Here is an 18,567-nt window from a genome sequence, read left to right on the forward strand (position 1 = left end):
TTCCGCACTTGCCCATGTAAAAGCCAGGCTCGGTTTCCAGCTGGGCACTCTGCCAAGGGCTCAGGTGAGCCGCAAAGTGCTTCCCGACAGCCTTGCAGCCGGACACCTCCTCGGCATGGCTGGGAGGGCAGTGCAGCTGCCATAGGGCTGCTTGCAGAACACGAAGGGCTGAGCGGCCTGGAAGGTCTCAAACCATGTCTCCTTCAGGTAGACCGTGGTCCCTGAGCCTCGTGTTTCTTCTGGGGATGGCATCACAGGGGATCAGCTGCCCCAGCAGGTGTAGCTGTCAGTACCTGGAGGTGAACTGCACCGGGCAGCAGTTGCAGGAGTTCCCTGTGGACATCCCTCTGGACACCAGGCAGCTGATTCTGGCAGCAAACAACATCTCGTTCCTGCCGGCAGTGGAACTGAGCTTCCTGGCTGATTTGGTCTATCTGGACTGCAGAAAGAACCTCTTGGGGGATGACCTGGATTTCACTTTCATTGGCGTGGCCAAGCTTGTCTATCTGGACCTCAGCTTCAACAACCTCACACAGGTCACCTTCAGCACCTTCTCCCACCTCCTCAGCCTGGTGGTACTGAAGATCTCGGACAATCCCAACCTTGTGGCCATCGAGAAGGATGCTTTTGCCAACAACACCTGGCTAAGGCACCTGGATGTGAGCCGGACGGGCTTAACCTTCCTGGACACCAGCACCGTCCGGGACTTGCCCAACCTGAGGCTTCTGGGGCTCAGTGACAACCTGTGGCACTGCAACTGTTCCTTTTTGGACTTCATCACCTGGATGATGGAGAGCGAAGTGCATTTTCCAGGTGAGGGCTGTGTGAGCACAGATCTGTGTGGAACAGAGAGAGCCCTCTGTTCTCTTTCCCAAAAGTTCAGTTCACGGGGCTGTGCCACTGCATGCCATTTTCTGGGATGGGAGCAGCTGGGTTACACACATGAAGAGTCCCATGTGTTCACATCCCCAGGGCAGCCAGGGAGGTGTAGTGTGCAGCTGGGACACTGCTGCTTCCCTAAAACACCTGGATCCAGCCTCAGGTGTTTCTGTGCCTGCACAGCACCCCGTGGCTGCAGCGCCAAGAACGAGGAGCCCAACGCAGCTCCAGGGAGATGTGCACTGGGAAACTCATTGCTCTGAATTTCCTGCCTTGTCTCCACCCCAAAGTCAGCTGTTGCCCATCATACTGAGAAATTCTATAACTGAGCCTTGGAGAGGCTGAGGCAGGGCAATCACCAGTTCCCTTTCCCCTAAAAACACTGGTCCCAAGGGTGAGGTTTTGCTTTGCAGCTGCAGCACATGGACTTAGTTTTTCCAGACTGGAAAGAGACACAGCACAGCACACATGAACAAGAAAAGCTTTGGTTGCAGTAATGCAGGGCACAGTGGTGAGAGAGAGCTGCAAGAGAGAAATTGTTTGAGAAAGTCTGTCCACTGAATAAGAAAGGGCCACAAAAGAGCCCAAGGGGAAAAAAGAAAAGGGCAATTGGAAGCTGGTGTTAGGACAGAACTGAATTGAAGACAGCTCAGTGTCTTTATTGGCTGTAGTAATAAGCTCCTTATAGACAATAAAGGTGGTTTTTTTTTCCACATGCAGTTATGGAACAGTGGAATAAAGTACAGCTCTCAGCAGTGAGATTGGAGATAACCCACTGAACCCTGCAACAGGAGAATAAAGCTCATTGCAGGCTGTTGGGGAGGGGAGGAGTAGGAAAGGCAGCCTTAAACTGAGGGTTGTTCCAGGCCAAAGGGATACTGGGACAGAGCCCTGGAATCTGCTGCAAGCAGACCCCAGCCTGGCCTTTAGAAAGGCTCCTGACCTTCAGAAATACCTGTGCAGTAGGAATGATGAATAGAACACACCTGGGTTGAATTTTCCAGTTTGGATAAAATATATTATGCACACAAATCCAAGGAGAAGGTGTTCCCCCTGTGGCCCGAAAAACCTTCACTAGTACTAGTGTTCTACATAAACTGTATTTTAGTCTGAAAGAAAAGCTTTTTCTGAGAGTGTCTGAGTGATTTGTATGAAGCACAGATATTTGACATATGCAATTTTGAATATCAGAGGAGAAAGGAAATTGCCAGAAGTTTTTAATTTTACTGGTTTTAATTTTAAATTCCATGCACTTTTTCAAAAAGTGTCAAGCTCAAATGCCCACCAACATATTTTAGTAATCTGTAAGTTATTATTAATATAAAATGTGTTTCAAATCACAAACATTTCAAACATTTCCTCAAATTGTAAATGCCTAGGTGTATTGTTTCTGACATATATTAGATAAAGGGAAGAATTTTTTTCCTATGGGGGTGGTGGAACACTGGAACAGGTTGCCCAGAGAAATTGTGGATGTCCAATCCCTGAAAGTATTCAAGGTCGTGTTGGATGGGGCTTTGAGCAGCAACAAATGCAACTCTTGATGGTAGAGAAACAAAGTTTGAATATAGAAGATATTGAGTTTTGAGCTCAGCCTGGGGGCTGACACAACGCTGCCCAAGTTTGGATGGATTTGGGTAACAGAGAGATGAAAGCTCATCAGTTTTGCTCAGGACCAGTAGAGAGATCAGCATGAACAACACCACTCAGCCATACACAATACAGTGTAATGCCATAAAAATCCCCCATGCCTTGTTCCCCTCCACCACTCCCATTCCATCCCATGCATGGAGCAGTGCTCCCTTTCCCTCAGGCTCTTCCATCCTGTCCGTCCAGCGGTGGGTGCCCAGCCTATGCCTGCCACAGTGACCATGTCTGTGGGGTTCAAAACCTGCAGAGCATGGCTGAGGGCACACCCTGCACCACACTGATCCTTCACTAACTTGAAAGGGAGCAGGCAGCATCTGTTTTATCACTGCAGATATTGCAATATGACAGGGTATGGTTGTTATTTCAGCAGAACTGAATCATTGATGAGTTGCCTCTGCTTGCCTCACAGAGCAGGTAAGGCTGTGCCTGACTGCAAACCACCCTCGTTGTCAAACCCACAGCAGCCTCATTATTCCAGCATAATTTAAGCTCTATCACTTCAGAAGGTGTTTGAGATTAAGAAAAACCAACAAACACAGGTGCTCTTATATGAAGATGAAAGTGCTCAATCAGCAGAGACGAGGAGGGCAGGGACAGCAGTTTGCCACAGTGGCATAATCCAGTGGGCAATATTATCCTATGGAGCCAACACTGCAAAAAATATTCTGGCAGCCTGGGAATTGTGGTTTGGCAAGGGTTTAGCACAGGTTTGGCATGAGTTTGGCTGTCAGATTTTACCCAAGCCATGGTGGGGAGGGCATGATTTCTGCAGCTATTTTTCAGGCTTTTAGCAAGCACTCCCATATTTTTTCTACCAGGACTTCTATTCATTAAATTATGATACGGGCTAGAGAGTCCTGCTTCTGCTCATCTCTCTGCAGATGCTGACAACATCACCTGCTACACCCCAGCAGGCCTGCGTGCCCTGAGGATGCCAGCAGCAGAGGCACAGCTCCACTTCAGCTGCCTGACCCAGCTGTACAAGCAGGATTATGTCTTTCTGTGCCTCGTGGGCTTCTGCATATTCCTTGCTGGCACCATGGCAGCCTGGCTGGCCGGCGTCTGTGCTGTCATCTATGAGGCCCATGCCTCAAAGGGAGAGGAAGAGGAGGAGGAGGAGGAGGAAGACACAGCCACTTAGAATCAGCCCTTCTGAACTCCCATTGTGGGAACCAAAGGCACGTCCTTCCTGCCTGAATTCCCATGTTGTCCCACCCTATTTTTTTTTTTTTTTGGCAAGTGAAATAAAACTGCAAAAGAAGGAAGTATCTGTGCTCTAGTTTCACTTGCTGTGCTCTCAGTTTCACTTGCTGTTTTTTTTACCCAGTTTTCTACCACTCTGATTCAGGATTTTGACAAAATATTAATTTTGGGCAGGTGTGAGAGTTGTGCACAGTGCCAGACATTTCCACTTCCACCCTACCTTGAGACCACAGAACAGTAGGGACATAAGGACTGGCTTGAAAAGCTACTGAAATACGGGAAAGGTCCTGACACTGTGCTGTAGCCAAGGAAGTCACAAGGCCCTTCCTGGCAAAAAAAAACCCATAGGGCTTACAGAGATCAGCCTACACAGCTGGAGCCCTAGGGAATATAAGAACTCCCTGCTTTGGAAAGGCAAAGAGATTAAAACCAGGATTTTAGGAGCCCAGGATCCCACTGGTTCTTCCTTTCTTTCCCATTACATTGATTACAGCAAAGGAACCCTCTGTGCTCCCGCAGTGCAGCCAGACCGCCTGTGCCTCCACTGTTGTGTGAACATTTACAGAACTGCAAAGTCCAGCTCTGCTTTTGTGTCACACTCTGATATTCCTAAAACTGGAATGTTTTATAAAGTAAAAATATTGCTTACACGCTCTCCAAATATTCTTGGAAATGGGTTGTGTGTCCATCCCAAAGTGTCAGAGTTACATCTACAGGGAGATGTAATATCCTTGTTACCACCAGCGCTGGGAATTGCCAAGGGAAGTATCTGCTTACACGACCCAGCACAGCAACTCCACGTGTGAAACACACTGCAGGGTCTGGTGAGATAACAGGGGAAAACAGGAGATTTCAGCAATCACGGTGTGAGTTACCAAACTCAGAGCCATTAAACTGTAGATTGCGAATGAGACTGAGAGCTCTTAGCTATAATGGGTAAAATGGCAGAAAGGGTATGGGGGAAAGGCTGAGGATAACGATGTCTGTGTGCTGGGGACGCGGGCAGAGCTGCTGGGGCACGGCGTCACGGCAAATCGCTCCGCAGATCCTCAGCAATCCCTGCGCCACCCTTCTCTCGCAGCAGTGAGACTGATCGCGCCTGGCCGAGCCCCGGCCCCGCCTGCGGGCGGTGCTGCGGCCGGGACGGCCCCGCCGCCGCCGCCGCTGCCGCCCCCGGCTCCGTCCCCATCCCCGGCTCCGTCCCGCAGCGCCTGGGCTGCTCCGCGCCGCGCTGAGGGTGAGTGCGGGGCCGGGGGCAGGGGGATGCTCCCGGGGTCAGGTTGTCCCGATGGAAAACGGAGGAAGCGCTGTGGACATCTCCCAGTCGGGGGAGGCTCCGGGGCAAGGGGGCCTGCGGGACGAGCAGGCTGGGCAGGGCTCGGCCCCCTTTTGTCGCTCTGCTGGCTCGAAGGGCTGAGCTTACATCGGGTAATCCGGTCCATATCCACGCGTGGTTCTGTTCAAGGAGCCTTAATGCGCTTTGCTGACTCACAGCAGCTGCAGTGTTGGGGCAGAGTTGGGAAGGTCTCTTTTTCTGCTGCTGCTCTGTGCCGTGTTATGCTCCAAAATCTCGTGTCTGTGGCTCCAGCCGGAAACATCGCAGGGTAAAGGGGTAGAAATTGAGTCTTGTGCACCGTGACAGCAAAGCCCTTGCAGCTGCGGGCAAAGATTGCTGAAACGCTCCGGGCACCACAATCCGGAAACGACCGTGGGAGTCCTGGTGACTTTGGAGTGCTTTATATGGTACGAAATGACACGAGCAAAGGCTTGAGATATGCTTTGATAGCAGTAGTGTAAGAGCAGCAGTTTTATGACACACCCGGTTTAATGCTTTGCCGTGCTCTTTGCTCCCAAGGTAAACCCCCAGATTTTAACTTAGTGCTGGAAGATAAAATGCCTGGTTCTCCAAGAACCTTGTAATTTGAAGGGGGAAATGTGACCACCAACCTGCTCTACATGTTCTATTTTCAGTGTGTCACCTGTCAGGTTCTAACCTCAATTACAGGTGCATGCAGCTGGGTTTTCTTCATTACTTCAGGGTTTTAATATTCTTACTGATAATTATTTCCCTCACTTCCTGTGGACAAAGCCAGCTGTTGTCTTCACCTTGCTCCATCAATGATAATCCTCTGCAAATGAGAAATAAAACCCTCTGGTCCCCAAAGATCCCTTGTGGGGGGTGCAAGAGGAAGACTTTGCAGCAGGTCCCTGAGTTGGCCTGTTTTTCCCCACACTGACAGATTGTGCTGGTGGGTCAGTGCAGGGGGACACCAAAACCTCACTACATCATGGAGGCACCATCTGGAGACAGACACCAACTGGGGTTTGACTGAGAGAATTCTCCCGGTGCTGGAGAGGGGTCTCTGCTGGGCTCTGTCATGCAGCACCCTCCAAGGTCACCCAGACAGGCGTCTGAGGTTTGGGGTTGTGCAAGATGGTTGTGGGGAAGGGCCCTTGTGCTCTCTGGCAGCAGGGAGGGAGCCAGAGTGCTCTGTGTGGAGCGGGGCAGGCTTATGGGGGCTGCTGAGCAGGAAAGAGTGAGAATGTGGAATGTAGGGCAGCATGGCAGAGGCTGCAGGATGCACCTTCTGCCCCATGCTTCTGTCTCAGGCCTGCATGAGGGAGCACAAAACCATTAAACAAAAGTCACACGGGCCCTGGTGTCCCTTGGCCACTGGTGCAGACGTTTGTAAATGGCAGTAGCTGTGTGTTGTTGGAGCTGTTCACCAGTTTGTGACTCTGAGAGGCTTCCTGGGAGCTGCAGGGCAGAGCATCGGTCATCTGGCCAGTGGCTCTTTACCCAAAAGTTCACTTATTGCTGTGGTGGGTTTTATTAGTATTTTATATAAGGGTGACCTTAGCAGTACAAATTAATCATTGATGTAGCCCAGCTCCTTCCAGCTCAGGGGATTTCTGAGCCAGGTTCTGTTATAATTCCCAATTTACCTCTTATTCCCAGTTTCCTGTTGAATTTATGAGAAGTGCCTGCATTCACAATGTCCCTTGGCAAGTTCCACAGGTGTGGTTCCCAGTGCATGAAGAAACATCTCTCTTGGGGAACAGGCTGGAAATAAACTGACTTCATTTGGTGGCCCCTAGCTCTGGGGCTGGAAAGGCCCATGAGTTTCTGCCCAGGCTGCAATAAGGTTCTCCAGACACCACTTCCCACCAATGCTTAGGTGATTTTGAGTCTTGCTTGACAGGAACTATGCAAGAGAACTCCTGGTTTGTGCAGGCTCCAAAAGGTACAGATTCCTTCAGCTAGTTCCTGTGCTGGGAGCTCTTGGGGTCCAAGTTCAGCCGCTCTTCCATGCACCTATATGACGTGTTGCCACTTCTCCAGAACACTCACGGGCTCCCTTTCTCTGGCAGCACCACGATGGCTGTTCTCTCCAAGGAATATGGCTACGTCATGCTGACCGGGGCTGCCAGCTTTGTCCTGGTCATGCACCTCGCCATAAACGTGGGCAAGGCCCGCAAGAAGTACCATGTGGAGGTGAGTGCTCACTGAGGGCACAGCAAGGTTGGAGCCAGTCTGCTGACTGCTTGATCGGTTTGGGGTGGCTTGCTGACATTTCCTGCCCCACCACACAGATGTAGAAGGGATGGAGCTGCCATGGCTCTCCAGAAAGCAGCTCCAGGGATTTGGATAACACAGCCTGGGCTTTGGGACATCAGGTGCTCGGCACTAAGCTGAAAGCATGTGGCTTTGAGCTTGGCAGCACTGATGGGCAAGAAACTGCTTGGCCCTTTTTCCCTGCAAATAAGACTTGATGCAGCACTGGGGGGAAAGGGGTCATAGTGGCACAAAAGTGACAGGAGGGTTTCTCAAACTCAGGGGGAGCATGTGTGCCCTGTCACAAGTCTTTCAAGTGACCTTCCCTTAGCATCTGTTGGGGAGCCTTTATGGCAGGCAGAGCTGTGGGCTGGGTGGGGACAGCTGTGAGTCAGGGCCATGGCATGCAGTGGCTGCTGTGCCACTTGGCTTCAGCACAAAGCACTTCTCCTTTGCTCTTTCACCTCTTCACTCATGGAAGTGACAAACGGGGAGGGGGGGCACCAGGGCAGCTCCAGCTGCCTGTTGGGGTGATCCCATTCCTGCTGCATCGAGTCAGGATTGGAACAAATGTCCCCAGTGTGTGTGGTGCACAGAGGGCTAGATTTGAGGCCTGGGGAAGCCTCTGCAGCCAGGCAGCAGCTCCAGGAAGGCGGTGACCTTGAACAGAGCTTTTGTGGGCCCCAGGGCAGGCACAGCCTCTTACCTGCCACTGCAGGTTGGTCTTGCAGCACCCAGGCAGCCCTGGGCTCCTGGGGAGAGGAGCTGCAGGCCTCACTTGCTGATGCTTTGCTGCTGGTTTATTTTTTGGCAGTACCCAGCCATGTACAGCACCGACCCTGAACACGGGCAGATATTCAACTGCATCCAGCGCGCGCACCAGAACACGTGAGTGACGCCTTTGAATGGGGGCCTTGGAACACACTGGGCTGAGGGGCAGGGCCCGAGCCCCAGAGGTGCTGCTGCCTCTGCTTTGATCCAGGCTCAGCCCTGCAGAGCTTAGCAGAAAGGCTGTGCTGGCTCCTTCCCACGCCTTAAACTGCGGAATGGTGCTGTGAAGTCATCTCCTCTTCCCCAGTGCCCACCAATTTGCTCCCATGGGTAGATCTCAAGACGTGAGGAATCTTGTTTCCAGAAGGTGCTGATCTGTTGTGCTGCCCAGGTCTCCCTGGGGAGAGGCCAAAGTCCACCCAGCTCCTGTGGACAGGTTGCAACAGCACATCAGAGGGGTGCTGGGAAGCATAACTCCTGGGGAATGTTTAGAGTGGCTTAGGGAACAAAATGGAAAGAGTGGGTGGGTGTCCTGGGAGAGAGGCACAGGCTGGGAGGAGGCCCCTAAAACTGTGTGTGCTTCTTTCCTCAGCCACAGCACTGAGCACAGAGACTCGTAATGAGCCCAAAATGCCCTTGGCAGGGAATGTTGCAGTTTCTGCCTTTCTAGAGTTTCATCTTTGTAAGCAACCTGAGCACAAACACAGCCTCCTCACTTTTATTTTCAGATTGGAAGTCTACCCTGCCTTCCTGTTCTTTTTAGGCACTGGTGGACTCTACCACCCGGTAAGTGATGCAGAACTCTGCTCTGGCTCCCTGACCTGGGCAAGGTGGGGGGCAGGAGCCCAAGACAGCCCCTTCAGTAGCCACATCAGACATTAAGAGCAGTTCCCCTTCTTAAAATTGAGTTGTAGAAGGTCTTCTGCAGGAGAATCACAAGTAATAAACTCATTACTGCTGTTACAGCTATTATAGTCCTTCCCCTAGAGGTGCCTTGTTAGACAAAGCAAAGCATTTGCAGCCTCCAGTCACTGAGCAGGAAGAATCCCTTCACCCCAGTTTTTCCAAGCCCTGCCAAAGGAAGTCAACAAAAGCCTGGATTACTTTTAACTGAAAGGTGCAGACAACTTGGGAGGAGGCAGGCACATGGGAGAGGCCAAATCCAGTAGCTGTGTCTTTGCCATCAAAAGACAAATGATGTCTTTCCTGAAGACAGACTTCTTTTCCAAGAGGGAAGGAAGCAGCATAGGCACATCTGGCAAATGGGAGCCATGCTAGAGCGAGCTCTAAATGAAGAGTCAAGGTGGAAGTTTGGAACACCTGCTGGAGGCACTGGAGCAGGGCTTGGAGCAGCAGCTGTCTCCACAATCCTGGTCCTTGCTCTGGCTCACTACCTGGCTAGAGGTGAAATAAGATTGAGCACCTGGTTGCTTCCATGACTTTGCTCAAGCCTCCAAAGCCTTTAATGCTTCTCTTTTCTCTGCAGCGAGTGGCCACAGGGCTTGGCATTGCCTGGATCGTTGGGAGGCTCCTCTATGCCTATGGCTACTACACAGGAGGTAGGACTGTACCCTGCAGCACACACTGCTGAGACTCAGGTCTCCTACAGTGACCTCAGGCCTCTTTGCTCCCAGCCAGGGGTGGAGGAAAGGGTACAGGTCTGCCAACACTGCAGCACACTCTTCCTGCTCTTGGGAAGAGCTCTCATCCAGCAGGGATGCCTACCCTAAGAGGCCTGAGCTGTTTTGCCCTGGGGATTTCCCTTTAGTTCTTGCTCCTTCTTCAATCTCCAGGCTGGGCTAGTCTATCAGTGAACTGACAATTTTTTTTTTTTTTCCCCAGATCCCAAAAACCGAAGGAGAGGAGCCCTTGGTTCCGTGGCACTCCTTGGGCTGGTGGGCACAGGCATCTATTCAGCCTGCCAGCACTTGGGCTGGGTCTGCCAGCATGGCTGCAGAAGCTAAAGGGACTTTTCTTATGTTTTCCTTTAGAACACTTGGCTTCCTGTGTTTTTTCACTTTTCTTTCTCAATAAAAGGTAGTTGTCCATTCTGTATTTTCATGCTAAAGTTACAGAGGGTTTTCTTAAGAAGCTCTGCAGAATGCTAGAACTACTCTGGTTTTGTAGGACTACAGAAATCTGTCTGTCAGGCAGAGATACTCCTTCTAGCTTTTATGGTTTTACTGATCAAAAAGCCACCTTGCAGCTCATTTAGCCCATACAGCAACAACCCCATTTCTGGACCCCTCAGTTCATGTCACGCTGAGAAGATGTTCCAGAATAATTATTTATTTGATTGCTAAAAAAAGACATAAGAAAACAATTGAAGTTTTTGCTTCATCATGTGTATAAAGAACAGTAAGTTTACAGGAAGGAAGTGAGATAACTTTCACTATTCTGTGCTGGAGCTCACCACCACTCTGATGTAGAGGTGATTCTCAGGGCCAGGCAGCATCAGCCAACCCTCCCCACAATGTTTTGTCTCACTTGTAAGGTACAGATAGAAAAAAACCAAAACTTGAGGTTACCAAGGGTCTAGAGGGAATAAACAATGCTACACTTAAGGCTTTTATGTGGTTACAGAATAGACAGGGTCAGGATAGTTACAGGATATCATTGTGTCCAAGAGCTGATACCTGCATTGAGCAGGGTCCTACCTTTTAAGAAGCCAGAAATGAAGCTGATGGAGGGTGGAAGGCAATGGGAATCAAGGCACACAGCCTGGGAAGCCTGGGCCTGGCCACTGACAAGCCTCTGTGGCTGCAGGAGCTGCTGTCAAAAGCCAGATTGGTGCCTCCTGCTCTGAGCTTCCCATTGTCCACCACCAGCCAGGTCAGAGCTGGGCCCTGTGTCCACCCCTCCTTGCGGGAGCAGGGTGGCTAAATGCTTCTCCAGCTCAGCTTCCCCCCAGGCACTGACAGCTGTAGGGTACTTTATTGCTGTGTTCATGATCCACATCTCTGGCTGGCAGGAAAGAGCTGCCCGATGCTGCCCTGAGCAGGCCCCAGAGGCACTAAAACACAGACTCCACATCCCCCATCTCCACGCAGACAGTCTTCAGCTGTGAGTAGTACTCGATGGCTGCCCGGCCGTTCTCCCTGCCAAATCCTGCAGGGAAGAGCTGCAGTGAGGACACAGCTCCAGGCAGTGCCAGTGACCCCCCTGGAGCTGGCATGTACCAGGGGAGGTCACACAGAGCTCACCTGAGGACTTGTATCCCCCAAAAGGCAGCTCCACTGGGCTGACGTTGTAGTTGTTGATGAAACACATCCCAGCCTTGAGAGCAGCCACTACCCTGTGAGCCTTCTGGATATCCCTGCAGGAAAAGAGCAGTTCAGCTGGATCCCCTCCTTCCCTGCCAGGCAACATCCACTGGAGAAAGGCCAGCAGGCCACGCTGCTTTTTGGAGTCCAGCCTGCCCTACTCTGTCTTTGCCTGCTCAAAGGAGGCAGCACCAATTCCCAAGGATGCTCCAAGTGCATTTGATTCAAGAGAGCAGGACAAGGACACCAGCAACACAGAGTGGGGCAAGCAGCCAACAGCAGCACAGCAGGCTCCTGATGCATCCTGGAGGGGCAGGAAGGCAGGCAGCAGGCCAAGCCAGGATGGGAGGAACCCAAGGGACAGCTGGGCCCACCCAACACTTCAGGAAAAAAAGGGAGCCGTGCAGTCATTTACAGATTGCCCTTTTGGCAATCCCTTGCTTCAGCTTGTCAGGGAAAGGATACCCATGCCCAGGCACTGCAAGAGGAACAGTCAATCACTGCGGTATTTCTCCTCCCCAGAATGATTCCACAATACTGCCCAGTCATACCTGGTGAAGACACCACCTGCCAGGCCAAATTTAGTGGCGTTGGCTCTCTCCACAACCTCCTCCTCCGTGTCAAAGGGCAGGATGGCCATGACAGGCCCAAAGATCTCTTCCTTCACACACGTCATGTCATCCTTGCAGTTCCCTGCAAGGGAAGGGTGACAAATGCTTCAGGAGGAAGAGCAGCAGCACAGCCTGTGCACTCAGCAACCCACACAGCCTTGGAGACAGCACTCAGCATGGCAGAGCAGCCAGGCACACCCTGCACCTCAAAAGCACCAACAGCACCATTCCTGTCAGGCCATCCAACAGCACAGACTTCCCTGGATGCAGTTCTTGGAAGCCTCAGCTTTCTCTAGGACCCCCATCCAAGTGTCCCTCCACGCTGGGGACATCACAGAGCCAGGTTACAAAGCTGAACTCATTTCTCAGGAGAAATCCCACAACATCCATGGTACCACAACTGAGATGGATCATACCTAACACACAGGGCCGCATGTAGTAGCCATTCTTCAGCTTCGGGTCATCTGGCACATACAGGTCCCCACCACACAGCACCTCTGCCCCCTGGAAAAGAGCCAGGAGAGGAAGGGATGCAGGCACATCCAGGAGCATCCTGCCCAGCTCTGGCTGGCCCTTGGCCTATCCCAGCAGGCTCTGCTAAAACATTTGTCCCCATCTTTCTTATAAGCCCCTGTTATAAACTGAAATCCTGCAATCAGGTGTCCCCACAGCCTTCTCCTCTCCAGGCTACACCACCCCAACTCTCAGCCTTTCCTCACGTGTTTTCCTGTGCTGAGGATTCCAGAGGTTGAAGTGGGGTCTCACCAGAGCAGAATTCCCCCTCACCTGCTGCCCACACTGCTTTGGATGCAGCCCGGGGCACTGGGGATTTCTGGGTGCCAGCACATATGGCTGGGGCATGTCCAGCCTCTCATCCACCAGCACTCCCAAGTCCTTCCTTGCAGGGCTGCTCCATCTGCTCATCCCTCAGCCTGGATTGATAGCAGAGGTTGCTCTGACCCAGGTGCAGCACCCTGTACTTGGCTCAAATCACCTCCCTGTCCTCCACGTGCCTTAACAAAACTTCCAGGGGGATCTGTTCCATGATCTTTCCACAGTCAGAGTGGTGAGGCTGACAGGTCTGCAATTCCCAGGCTCTTGTCCACCACACTTTTAGAAAATGAGTGCTTTTCCTTTTCCAGTCACTTGGGACTTCACCTGACTGCCATGACTTTTCAAGTATCATGGAAAATGGCTCAGCAACTACATCAGCTAATTCTCTGAGAACCCCAGGATGCATCCCATCAGATCCCACAGACTTCTGTATCTAGTGGTCCAACACACCCACTGAGTAAACCAAAAACAACCCCAAAAAAAAAAAAAACCACAAAAAAAGAAAAAAACCAGCTTAACTGGGAAGGCACAGGGCAGGAGGGCAGCTGGCAGTGTGTTTATCTAACAGGACAGACATTTCAGGGCAGTCACAAGGCAGCACCACCCCCTCACCTGCTCCTTTGCCTGCTTGATAAAGCCCTGCACACGATTCAGGTGGGGCCGGTTGATGAGGGCTCCCATCCGTGTGTCTTCCAGAAGAGGGTCTCCAATTTTGATTTTCTGGGTGCGTTTCACCACCTCCTTTGTGAAGGTATCCAGGATCTTCCTCTCCACAAACACCCGGGTGCCGTTGCAGCACACCTGGGACACAGGACAGGCAGCTCAGAATAGGAAACACAGCACTGCACTGTCCTTCCCTGCTTGGGTCCTGCTCCAGAGGCTCTTGGAAAAGCCCCTCCACAGCAGCTAACTTGTCCCTGGGGACAAGGAACACAATGAGATTGCCCTGGGGCCGTGACTACACTGAACAGTCCTTGCTGGACACCGTGGTTCTGATCCCACCAGGTGGCAAAAACGCATCAGGTCACCAGCAGCAGAGACCTTGAGCTGACTCCTGAATTCCCAGAAATGACCTTGCTGAGCAAATTTGCCAACAGGATTACACAAAACTTGCAGCATGGGTGGATATCCCGAATTTGGGAAGGACAGAAGCCTGTCCTCAGGCTCAGCACACCGGGCTGGACCCTGCTGCCCCTCCAAGGGACACCAGCACAGCTTCTCCTGACCTGTGAGTGCCACACTGGTGCCCAGGGCACGGAAGCAGCAGTGCTGAGCTGGGTGCTTGGTGCCAGGGAGGCTCCATGTCTGGGAAGGACAGGACACTGGCTACGTGTGTCCTGTGGCTAAGGCACACTCTGCTGGGACACTCTGCCCTGGTTCCTGCAAGGGCATCCCTTCTGACACTGCACAGGGAAAGGTGTGGCAGGATGGGAGCTTCAGGGCATCCCTCACTTACAGGAGGTCACAGGCTGGCCCCACTGCCCGACCCTGCCCCCACCCTGCCTCTCTGGGAAGGAGCACTCCTGCCCCACAGACACACACCTCGCCCTGAGTCAGGAAGTTGGCCATGAGGGCTCCCTTCACAGCATTCTCCAGATCAGCATCTGAGAAGATGATAAGGGGGGATTTGCCCCCCAGCTCCAGGGTGACTGGCTTTATCCCTTTAGCTGCCATCTCCATGATCTGAGGGGAACAAGGACACAAGAGATAAGTGATCCACTAGCCAAGGGGAGGCTGGTGGGAGAGGCAAGAGAAACCCAAAGGACCATTCACCAACAAGAGAAGCAGCTCAAAGGGCAAGCTGGGCTCCCTAGATGTGGCGAGTTCAGACTGAGGACGGCCTCAGAGGGTTCGGGGGTTGGTTTTTGATAGATAAAACCAACAAAACTTGGAGAGGCATTTGCAGGAAGTCTCATGCCCAGTGTAAGCTGCAGGCAGCTGTAGCTGCCATCTGTCACTGCAACTCACAGGTACACACATGTAGGGAGCATTCACAGGACAACATTTCCCCGCCTTCAACTCAGAATTTATTCCCAAAAGTCCTTCTTGAATTTTGGAATAATAAATTGAGGGTGATAAACTCAAAAAAAACTACCCCCTTGCTTAAAAACAGTAGGTTGCATGCAGCTTTAGTGCTTTAGAGCAGCCAGAACCACATTTTTCTAGTGCTGCTGTTTCATGTAATCTCTCCTCTCAACATCAACACCCACCTGAGCAGCTCAGAGACTTCACTGCAACCAGGGGCTAAGCAAGTGAAGCTGAAGTGAAGGGGTTTCTCTCCCAAGCTCATGCCCAGCAGGTTAACTGGATCCCCAGCATGACCCTGCCCATGCTGTGAGCTCCTTGCCCAGCCCCAAAAAAGCTGACCCACACCCCACCTCTACAAGCCCCGTGCAGAAAAGCTCAAGGAGGTATCAACTACAGACCTCTCAGGGTGCCTTTACCTTCATGCCAGTTGGCACACTGCCAGTGAAAGAGATTTTGGCCACATCTGGGTGCTGGCAGAGGAGCTGGCCCGTGGCAGCCCCACCCTGCACCACGTTGAAGAGCCCCTTGGGCACTCCGGCCTCTGTGAAGATCTCTGCCAACCTCACCACAGAAAGAGGGGTGAAGGGTGAAGGCTTGAAGACCATGGCATTGCCTAAGGGAACCCAGACACAGGCAAGGTAGGGGTTAACACCCAAACTGCTTCAGGGAAGAAACAAAAACAATCCTCACCCCACACTGTGAGTTTGTCTCAACAGACCCCAAAAGTTTCCCCCAAAAGAGGAGGAAACACTTCCAGATGATCCCAGCAACTAAGGGTGTCCTTCCTGCTGGGGGAGATGGGGCTGCTGCATGCAGCCCTGCAGACATTTCCAGAGACCTTCCCCATCTGGTACAAAGCCAAGCTATCAGTGTTTTTCTGGATGCACTCCCAACCTCTTGACACCTGACATGTTCCTCCTTCCCTTTTCCTTCCCTTTCTGCCAGAGTAACAGCCTGAACATTCTGCTAATCCTTCAACGCTTTAAGGTAATCGTAGAGTTCATCCCAGAAATCACTCTGCCCCACAGGATCAGTTGGCTTTGAAGAGACACTGGTGTGGGCAGAAAGGCTCCATTACCACAAGCCAAGGCCGGGCCAGACTTCCAGCAGGCAATCTGGAAAGGGTAATTCCAGGCTCCAATCCCAACACACACCCCAAGTGGCTCTCTCCGAGTGTACCCAAAGGATCCCCCAGGCAGCTGGATGTGTTCACCTGCAAAGAAACAGCCAGAATGTAGAAAAGAGCAAAGTCCCTTCTTGTTTGATCAGAGCCCCCAGGGGTCAGGTCTGGCTTTGCCTGGGAGACACAGTTTTAACCCAGCAAGCTCACAGATGGTGTGTGAGTGCCCAAAGAGCATGGCAGCATTGGGCAGAGACCTCTCAGAACCCTTCCAAGATCTTCAGGAATGGTGCATCTCAGAGAAATCAGCAGCAAAGATGGCTTTGTGCCATTGGAGCTACCAGGGAAGGTGGGACAGAGAGCAAAGAGCAAACTCCAGTAACATCCTCACCCGCCAGAGATCCTGCCAGCCCTGCGTAATATTCCAGGCACTGCCAGGATATGTCGATGTCCACTCTGGCCTCAAAGATGGATTTCCCATTGTTGATGGTCTCCATGGTGGCAATTTCCTCCCTCTGCTCCTGTGAGCGGCACAGGACAGAGACAACATGTTAAGAGAAGCCTGGAGCAGAACCCCACAAGGAGACAGCTGCTTCACAAGCACACAAATCCCAAACAAGATCCTGCTGTGAGAAACGGTTATCTCCAAAAGGGACATTCCCAACTGCTGTTTATCAGCGTCCCCATGGCGACTGAGCGCAGGGCACTGTCAAAGGGAAAGCTGCTGGGGTCCACTGCTGGTCCAGTCTTGTTTAACATCCCTGTTTATCTAAAAGATGAACAAACATGAACTTAAAAGCCAGCTGGCAAACAATGATTAGAATTCGCAGAACTGAACTGGAAAGAGCAAACAGCAAGATCAGGATGGAACCAGAGGCCAGTGAAGAGGGACAAAGCAATGCAGCTGGGAAGCATCCTTTAACTGTGCATCTCCCAGGCAGAAATATTACTCTGCTCTGGAAGTCTGGCAAAAGCAAAAGTTTGGCATAAAGGAAAGTTTTCTCATGACTTGCACACACTGGGGAAAGTCTGGGCTCTTACAGATGTGTACCTTGATGGAGATTAACTATGATGCCCAAGAACCTGTTATCTTAGAAAGGCGTCTGTGTTAAACCTCACTCATGTGCATCCTCCCCATGTGTATTATCTGATAGATAAAAACCAGTACTCCTACTTTCTCTTATTGCCAGGACACATTCCAGTCATGTAACAACAGCCTCTGACAAGCCAAAAGTTCAGCAATGCCAGTTATGCAATTTCAGCTTTGAAACTGTGTGCAGTGAAATTTAATCTCTGAAGCAGTTAAAAGAATCACAAACCCTGCAAGATGCCAAATGGGTCACTTCAGTTTAATGTCTTCCAACAGAATTAAGCTGAGAAAGCACACACTGGCCTTGAATCCAGTGATAAGACCAAAGCTGCAGGCACAGATGCTGACTCCAGCGATAAGAGCAAAGCCCTGCCTGAGGCAGCCTCCTGTCTCTTCTGGCCAAAGGTGGGTTTTAACTCCCGAGCAACTCCTGGAGCTCTGCAAGTCCTGCTGAAGCCTCCAAGAGCCACAATAAGAAGGAAGCTCAGAGACAGAACCACCCTCTCCCCCCACAACATACCCGAATAATTCTGGCAGCCTCCAGCATCACTCGGCACCGCTCCATGCCCGACATCTGGCTCCATATTTTAAAGGCAGCTTTTGCACTCTGCACAGCCAGATCAACTTCCTTCTCCCCAGAGCAGGGCAGCTTGCACAGCACACGACCTGGGCACGTTTTAAACAGGGAATAAATGAGATGGAAATCTCAGAAAAGGGGCCCAGAACGTGACTGATCTTGCACCAGACCTCACATACTTCAGTCAAGCCACCTATACCAGGCACAGAATTTCCCACTGAAACCCACTGGTTTGTAATCAGCCACAGAAGAGGCGCTGCAATTCAGCTGGGCCGAACTAAAAGAGCTGACATTCCCCACAGTCGTGTTCTGGTTACTAATTACCTCCAGTTGCTACAAAATTCCTGGGTTTTCAGTTGGGTTTGTTACACTTCTACCACCCTCTTCAGGCCTCTCGTTACACATTCCCCAGGAGGGTACAACACTTAGAAGCGATTCTGCTGAACGCTGCATACCGATAACTACAAGTACACAATCACAGAGCTATTTCAATCGCGGGGTTTTGCCAAAGTCACCGCGTTTTGCACCGGTGACAGAGCGAGAGCCGATTTCTGCATAAAGAACGATGACGGCCAAACGCCGAGGCAGAGCTCAGCCACCGCAGCTCAGGGGCGGCTCAGGAGCAGCAGGACACCCGCACAGGCGGCACCCAGGTGAGCTGGGGGAAAGCCGAGGACACCGGGCCCGGCAGGCACAGAGCTCTCCCTGCCCCCGGCGATCCCCGCTACCTGTGGCCGGCTCGAACACCTCCTCCAGCTGCCCGCCGTCGGCGGGCTGGACGCGGGCGCCCGCGCGGTAGTTGAGGGGCTGCTGCACGGTGACGGTGCCGGTGGCGGAGCTCATGGTGGCGAGGCCGGGAGAGACCGAGCGCAGCCGGGGGACGAGGAGGAGGAGGCTCGGCAGCCGGGCCTGTGCCAGCATCGGCGGGATCCCGTGAGGCGCCGCGGCCGCGGGGCGCCGCCTCTCCCTCCGACGCCTCTTCACC

At 52.1% G+C, this 18,567-nt stretch overlaps 3 protein-coding genes across 3 annotated transcripts; 2 read left to right on the forward strand and 1 right to left on the reverse strand.

Annotated features, from left to right (window-relative positions):
- Positions 1-35: 35 nt before the first annotated feature.
- On the forward strand, positions 36-3,790 carry LRRC52 (leucine rich repeat containing 52). Its single transcript, XM_068199343.1, has 2 exons — positions 36-813; positions 3,411-3,790. The coding sequence occupies exons 1-2, from the start codon at positions 195-197 to the stop codon at positions 3,668-3,670; spliced, it is 879 nt and encodes a 292-aa protein (XP_068055444.1). The 5' UTR covers positions 36-194; the 3' UTR covers positions 3,671-3,790.
- Positions 3,791-4,819: 1,029 nt separating this feature from the next.
- Positions 4,820-10,120, forward strand: MGST3 (microsomal glutathione S-transferase 3). The gene is made up of 6 exons (XM_068199346.1): positions 4,820-4,969; positions 7,105-7,228; positions 8,103-8,176; positions 8,788-8,845; positions 9,546-9,618; positions 9,902-10,120. Exons 2-6 carry the CDS (start codon positions 7,112-7,114, stop codon positions 10,021-10,023), a joined length of 444 nt encoding a protein of 147 aa, XP_068055447.1. The 5' UTR covers positions 4,820-4,969; positions 7,105-7,111; the 3' UTR covers positions 10,024-10,120.
- Positions 10,121-10,332: 212 nt separating this feature from the next.
- Positions 10,333-18,538, reverse strand: ALDH9A1 (aldehyde dehydrogenase 9 family member A1). The gene is made up of 11 exons (XM_068199338.1): positions 18,311-18,538; positions 17,526-17,671; positions 16,307-16,436; positions 15,874-16,008; positions 15,212-15,408; positions 14,310-14,450; positions 13,380-13,568; positions 12,350-12,437; positions 11,874-12,015; positions 11,263-11,375; positions 10,333-11,167 (listed from the first exon to the last, which is right to left on the reverse strand). The coding sequence occupies exons 1-11, from the start codon at positions 18,501-18,503 to the stop codon at positions 11,073-11,075; spliced, it is 1,569 nt and encodes a 522-aa protein (XP_068055439.1). The 5' UTR covers positions 18,504-18,538; the 3' UTR covers positions 10,333-11,072.
- Between the last annotated feature and the right edge of the window lie 29 nt (positions 18,539-18,567).

Source organism: Anomalospiza imberbis, chromosome 9 (genome assembly GCF_031753505.1).
Source record: "Anomalospiza imberbis isolate Cuckoo-Finch-1a 21T00152 chromosome 9, ASM3175350v1, whole genome shotgun sequence".
Taxonomy (NCBI): domain Eukaryota; kingdom Metazoa; phylum Chordata; class Aves; order Passeriformes; family Viduidae; genus Anomalospiza; species Anomalospiza imberbis.

Bases quoted from the DNA above. Each gene is read 5' to 3' on its own strand.
- LRRC52 (XM_068199343.1), top strand. From the start codon at position 195: ATGTCTCCTTCAGGTAGACCGTGGTCCCTGAGCCTCGTGTTTCTTCTG. The intron at 814-3,410 runs GTGAGGGCTGTG...ATCTCTCTGCAG, and splicing joins GAGCGAAGTGCATTTTCCAG to ATGCTGACAACATCACCTGC.
- MGST3 (XM_068199346.1), top strand. From the start codon at position 7,112: ATGGCTGTTCTCTCCAAGGAATATGGCTACGTCATGCTGACCGGGGCT. The intron at 8,177-8,787 runs GTGAGTGACGCC...TTTTATTTTCAG, and splicing joins CAGCGCGCGCACCAGAACAC to ATTGGAAGTCTACCCTGCCT. The intron at 9,619-9,901 runs GTAGGACTGTAC...TTTTTTCCCCAG, and splicing joins CTATGGCTACTACACAGGAG to ATCCCAAAAACCGAAGGAGA.
- ALDH9A1 (XM_068199338.1), bottom strand. From the start codon at position 18,503: ATGCTGGCACAGGCCCGGCTGCCGAGCCTCCTCCTCCTCGTCCCCCGG. The intron at 17,672-18,310 runs GTAGCGGGGATC...AAACGTGCCCAG, and splicing joins GGTGTTCGAGCCGGCCACAG to GTCGTGTGCTGTGCAAGCTG. The intron at 14,451-15,211 runs GTAAAGGCACCC...TGTTCCCCTCAG, and splicing joins GTGTGCCAACTGGCATGAAG to ATCATGGAGATGGCAGCTAA.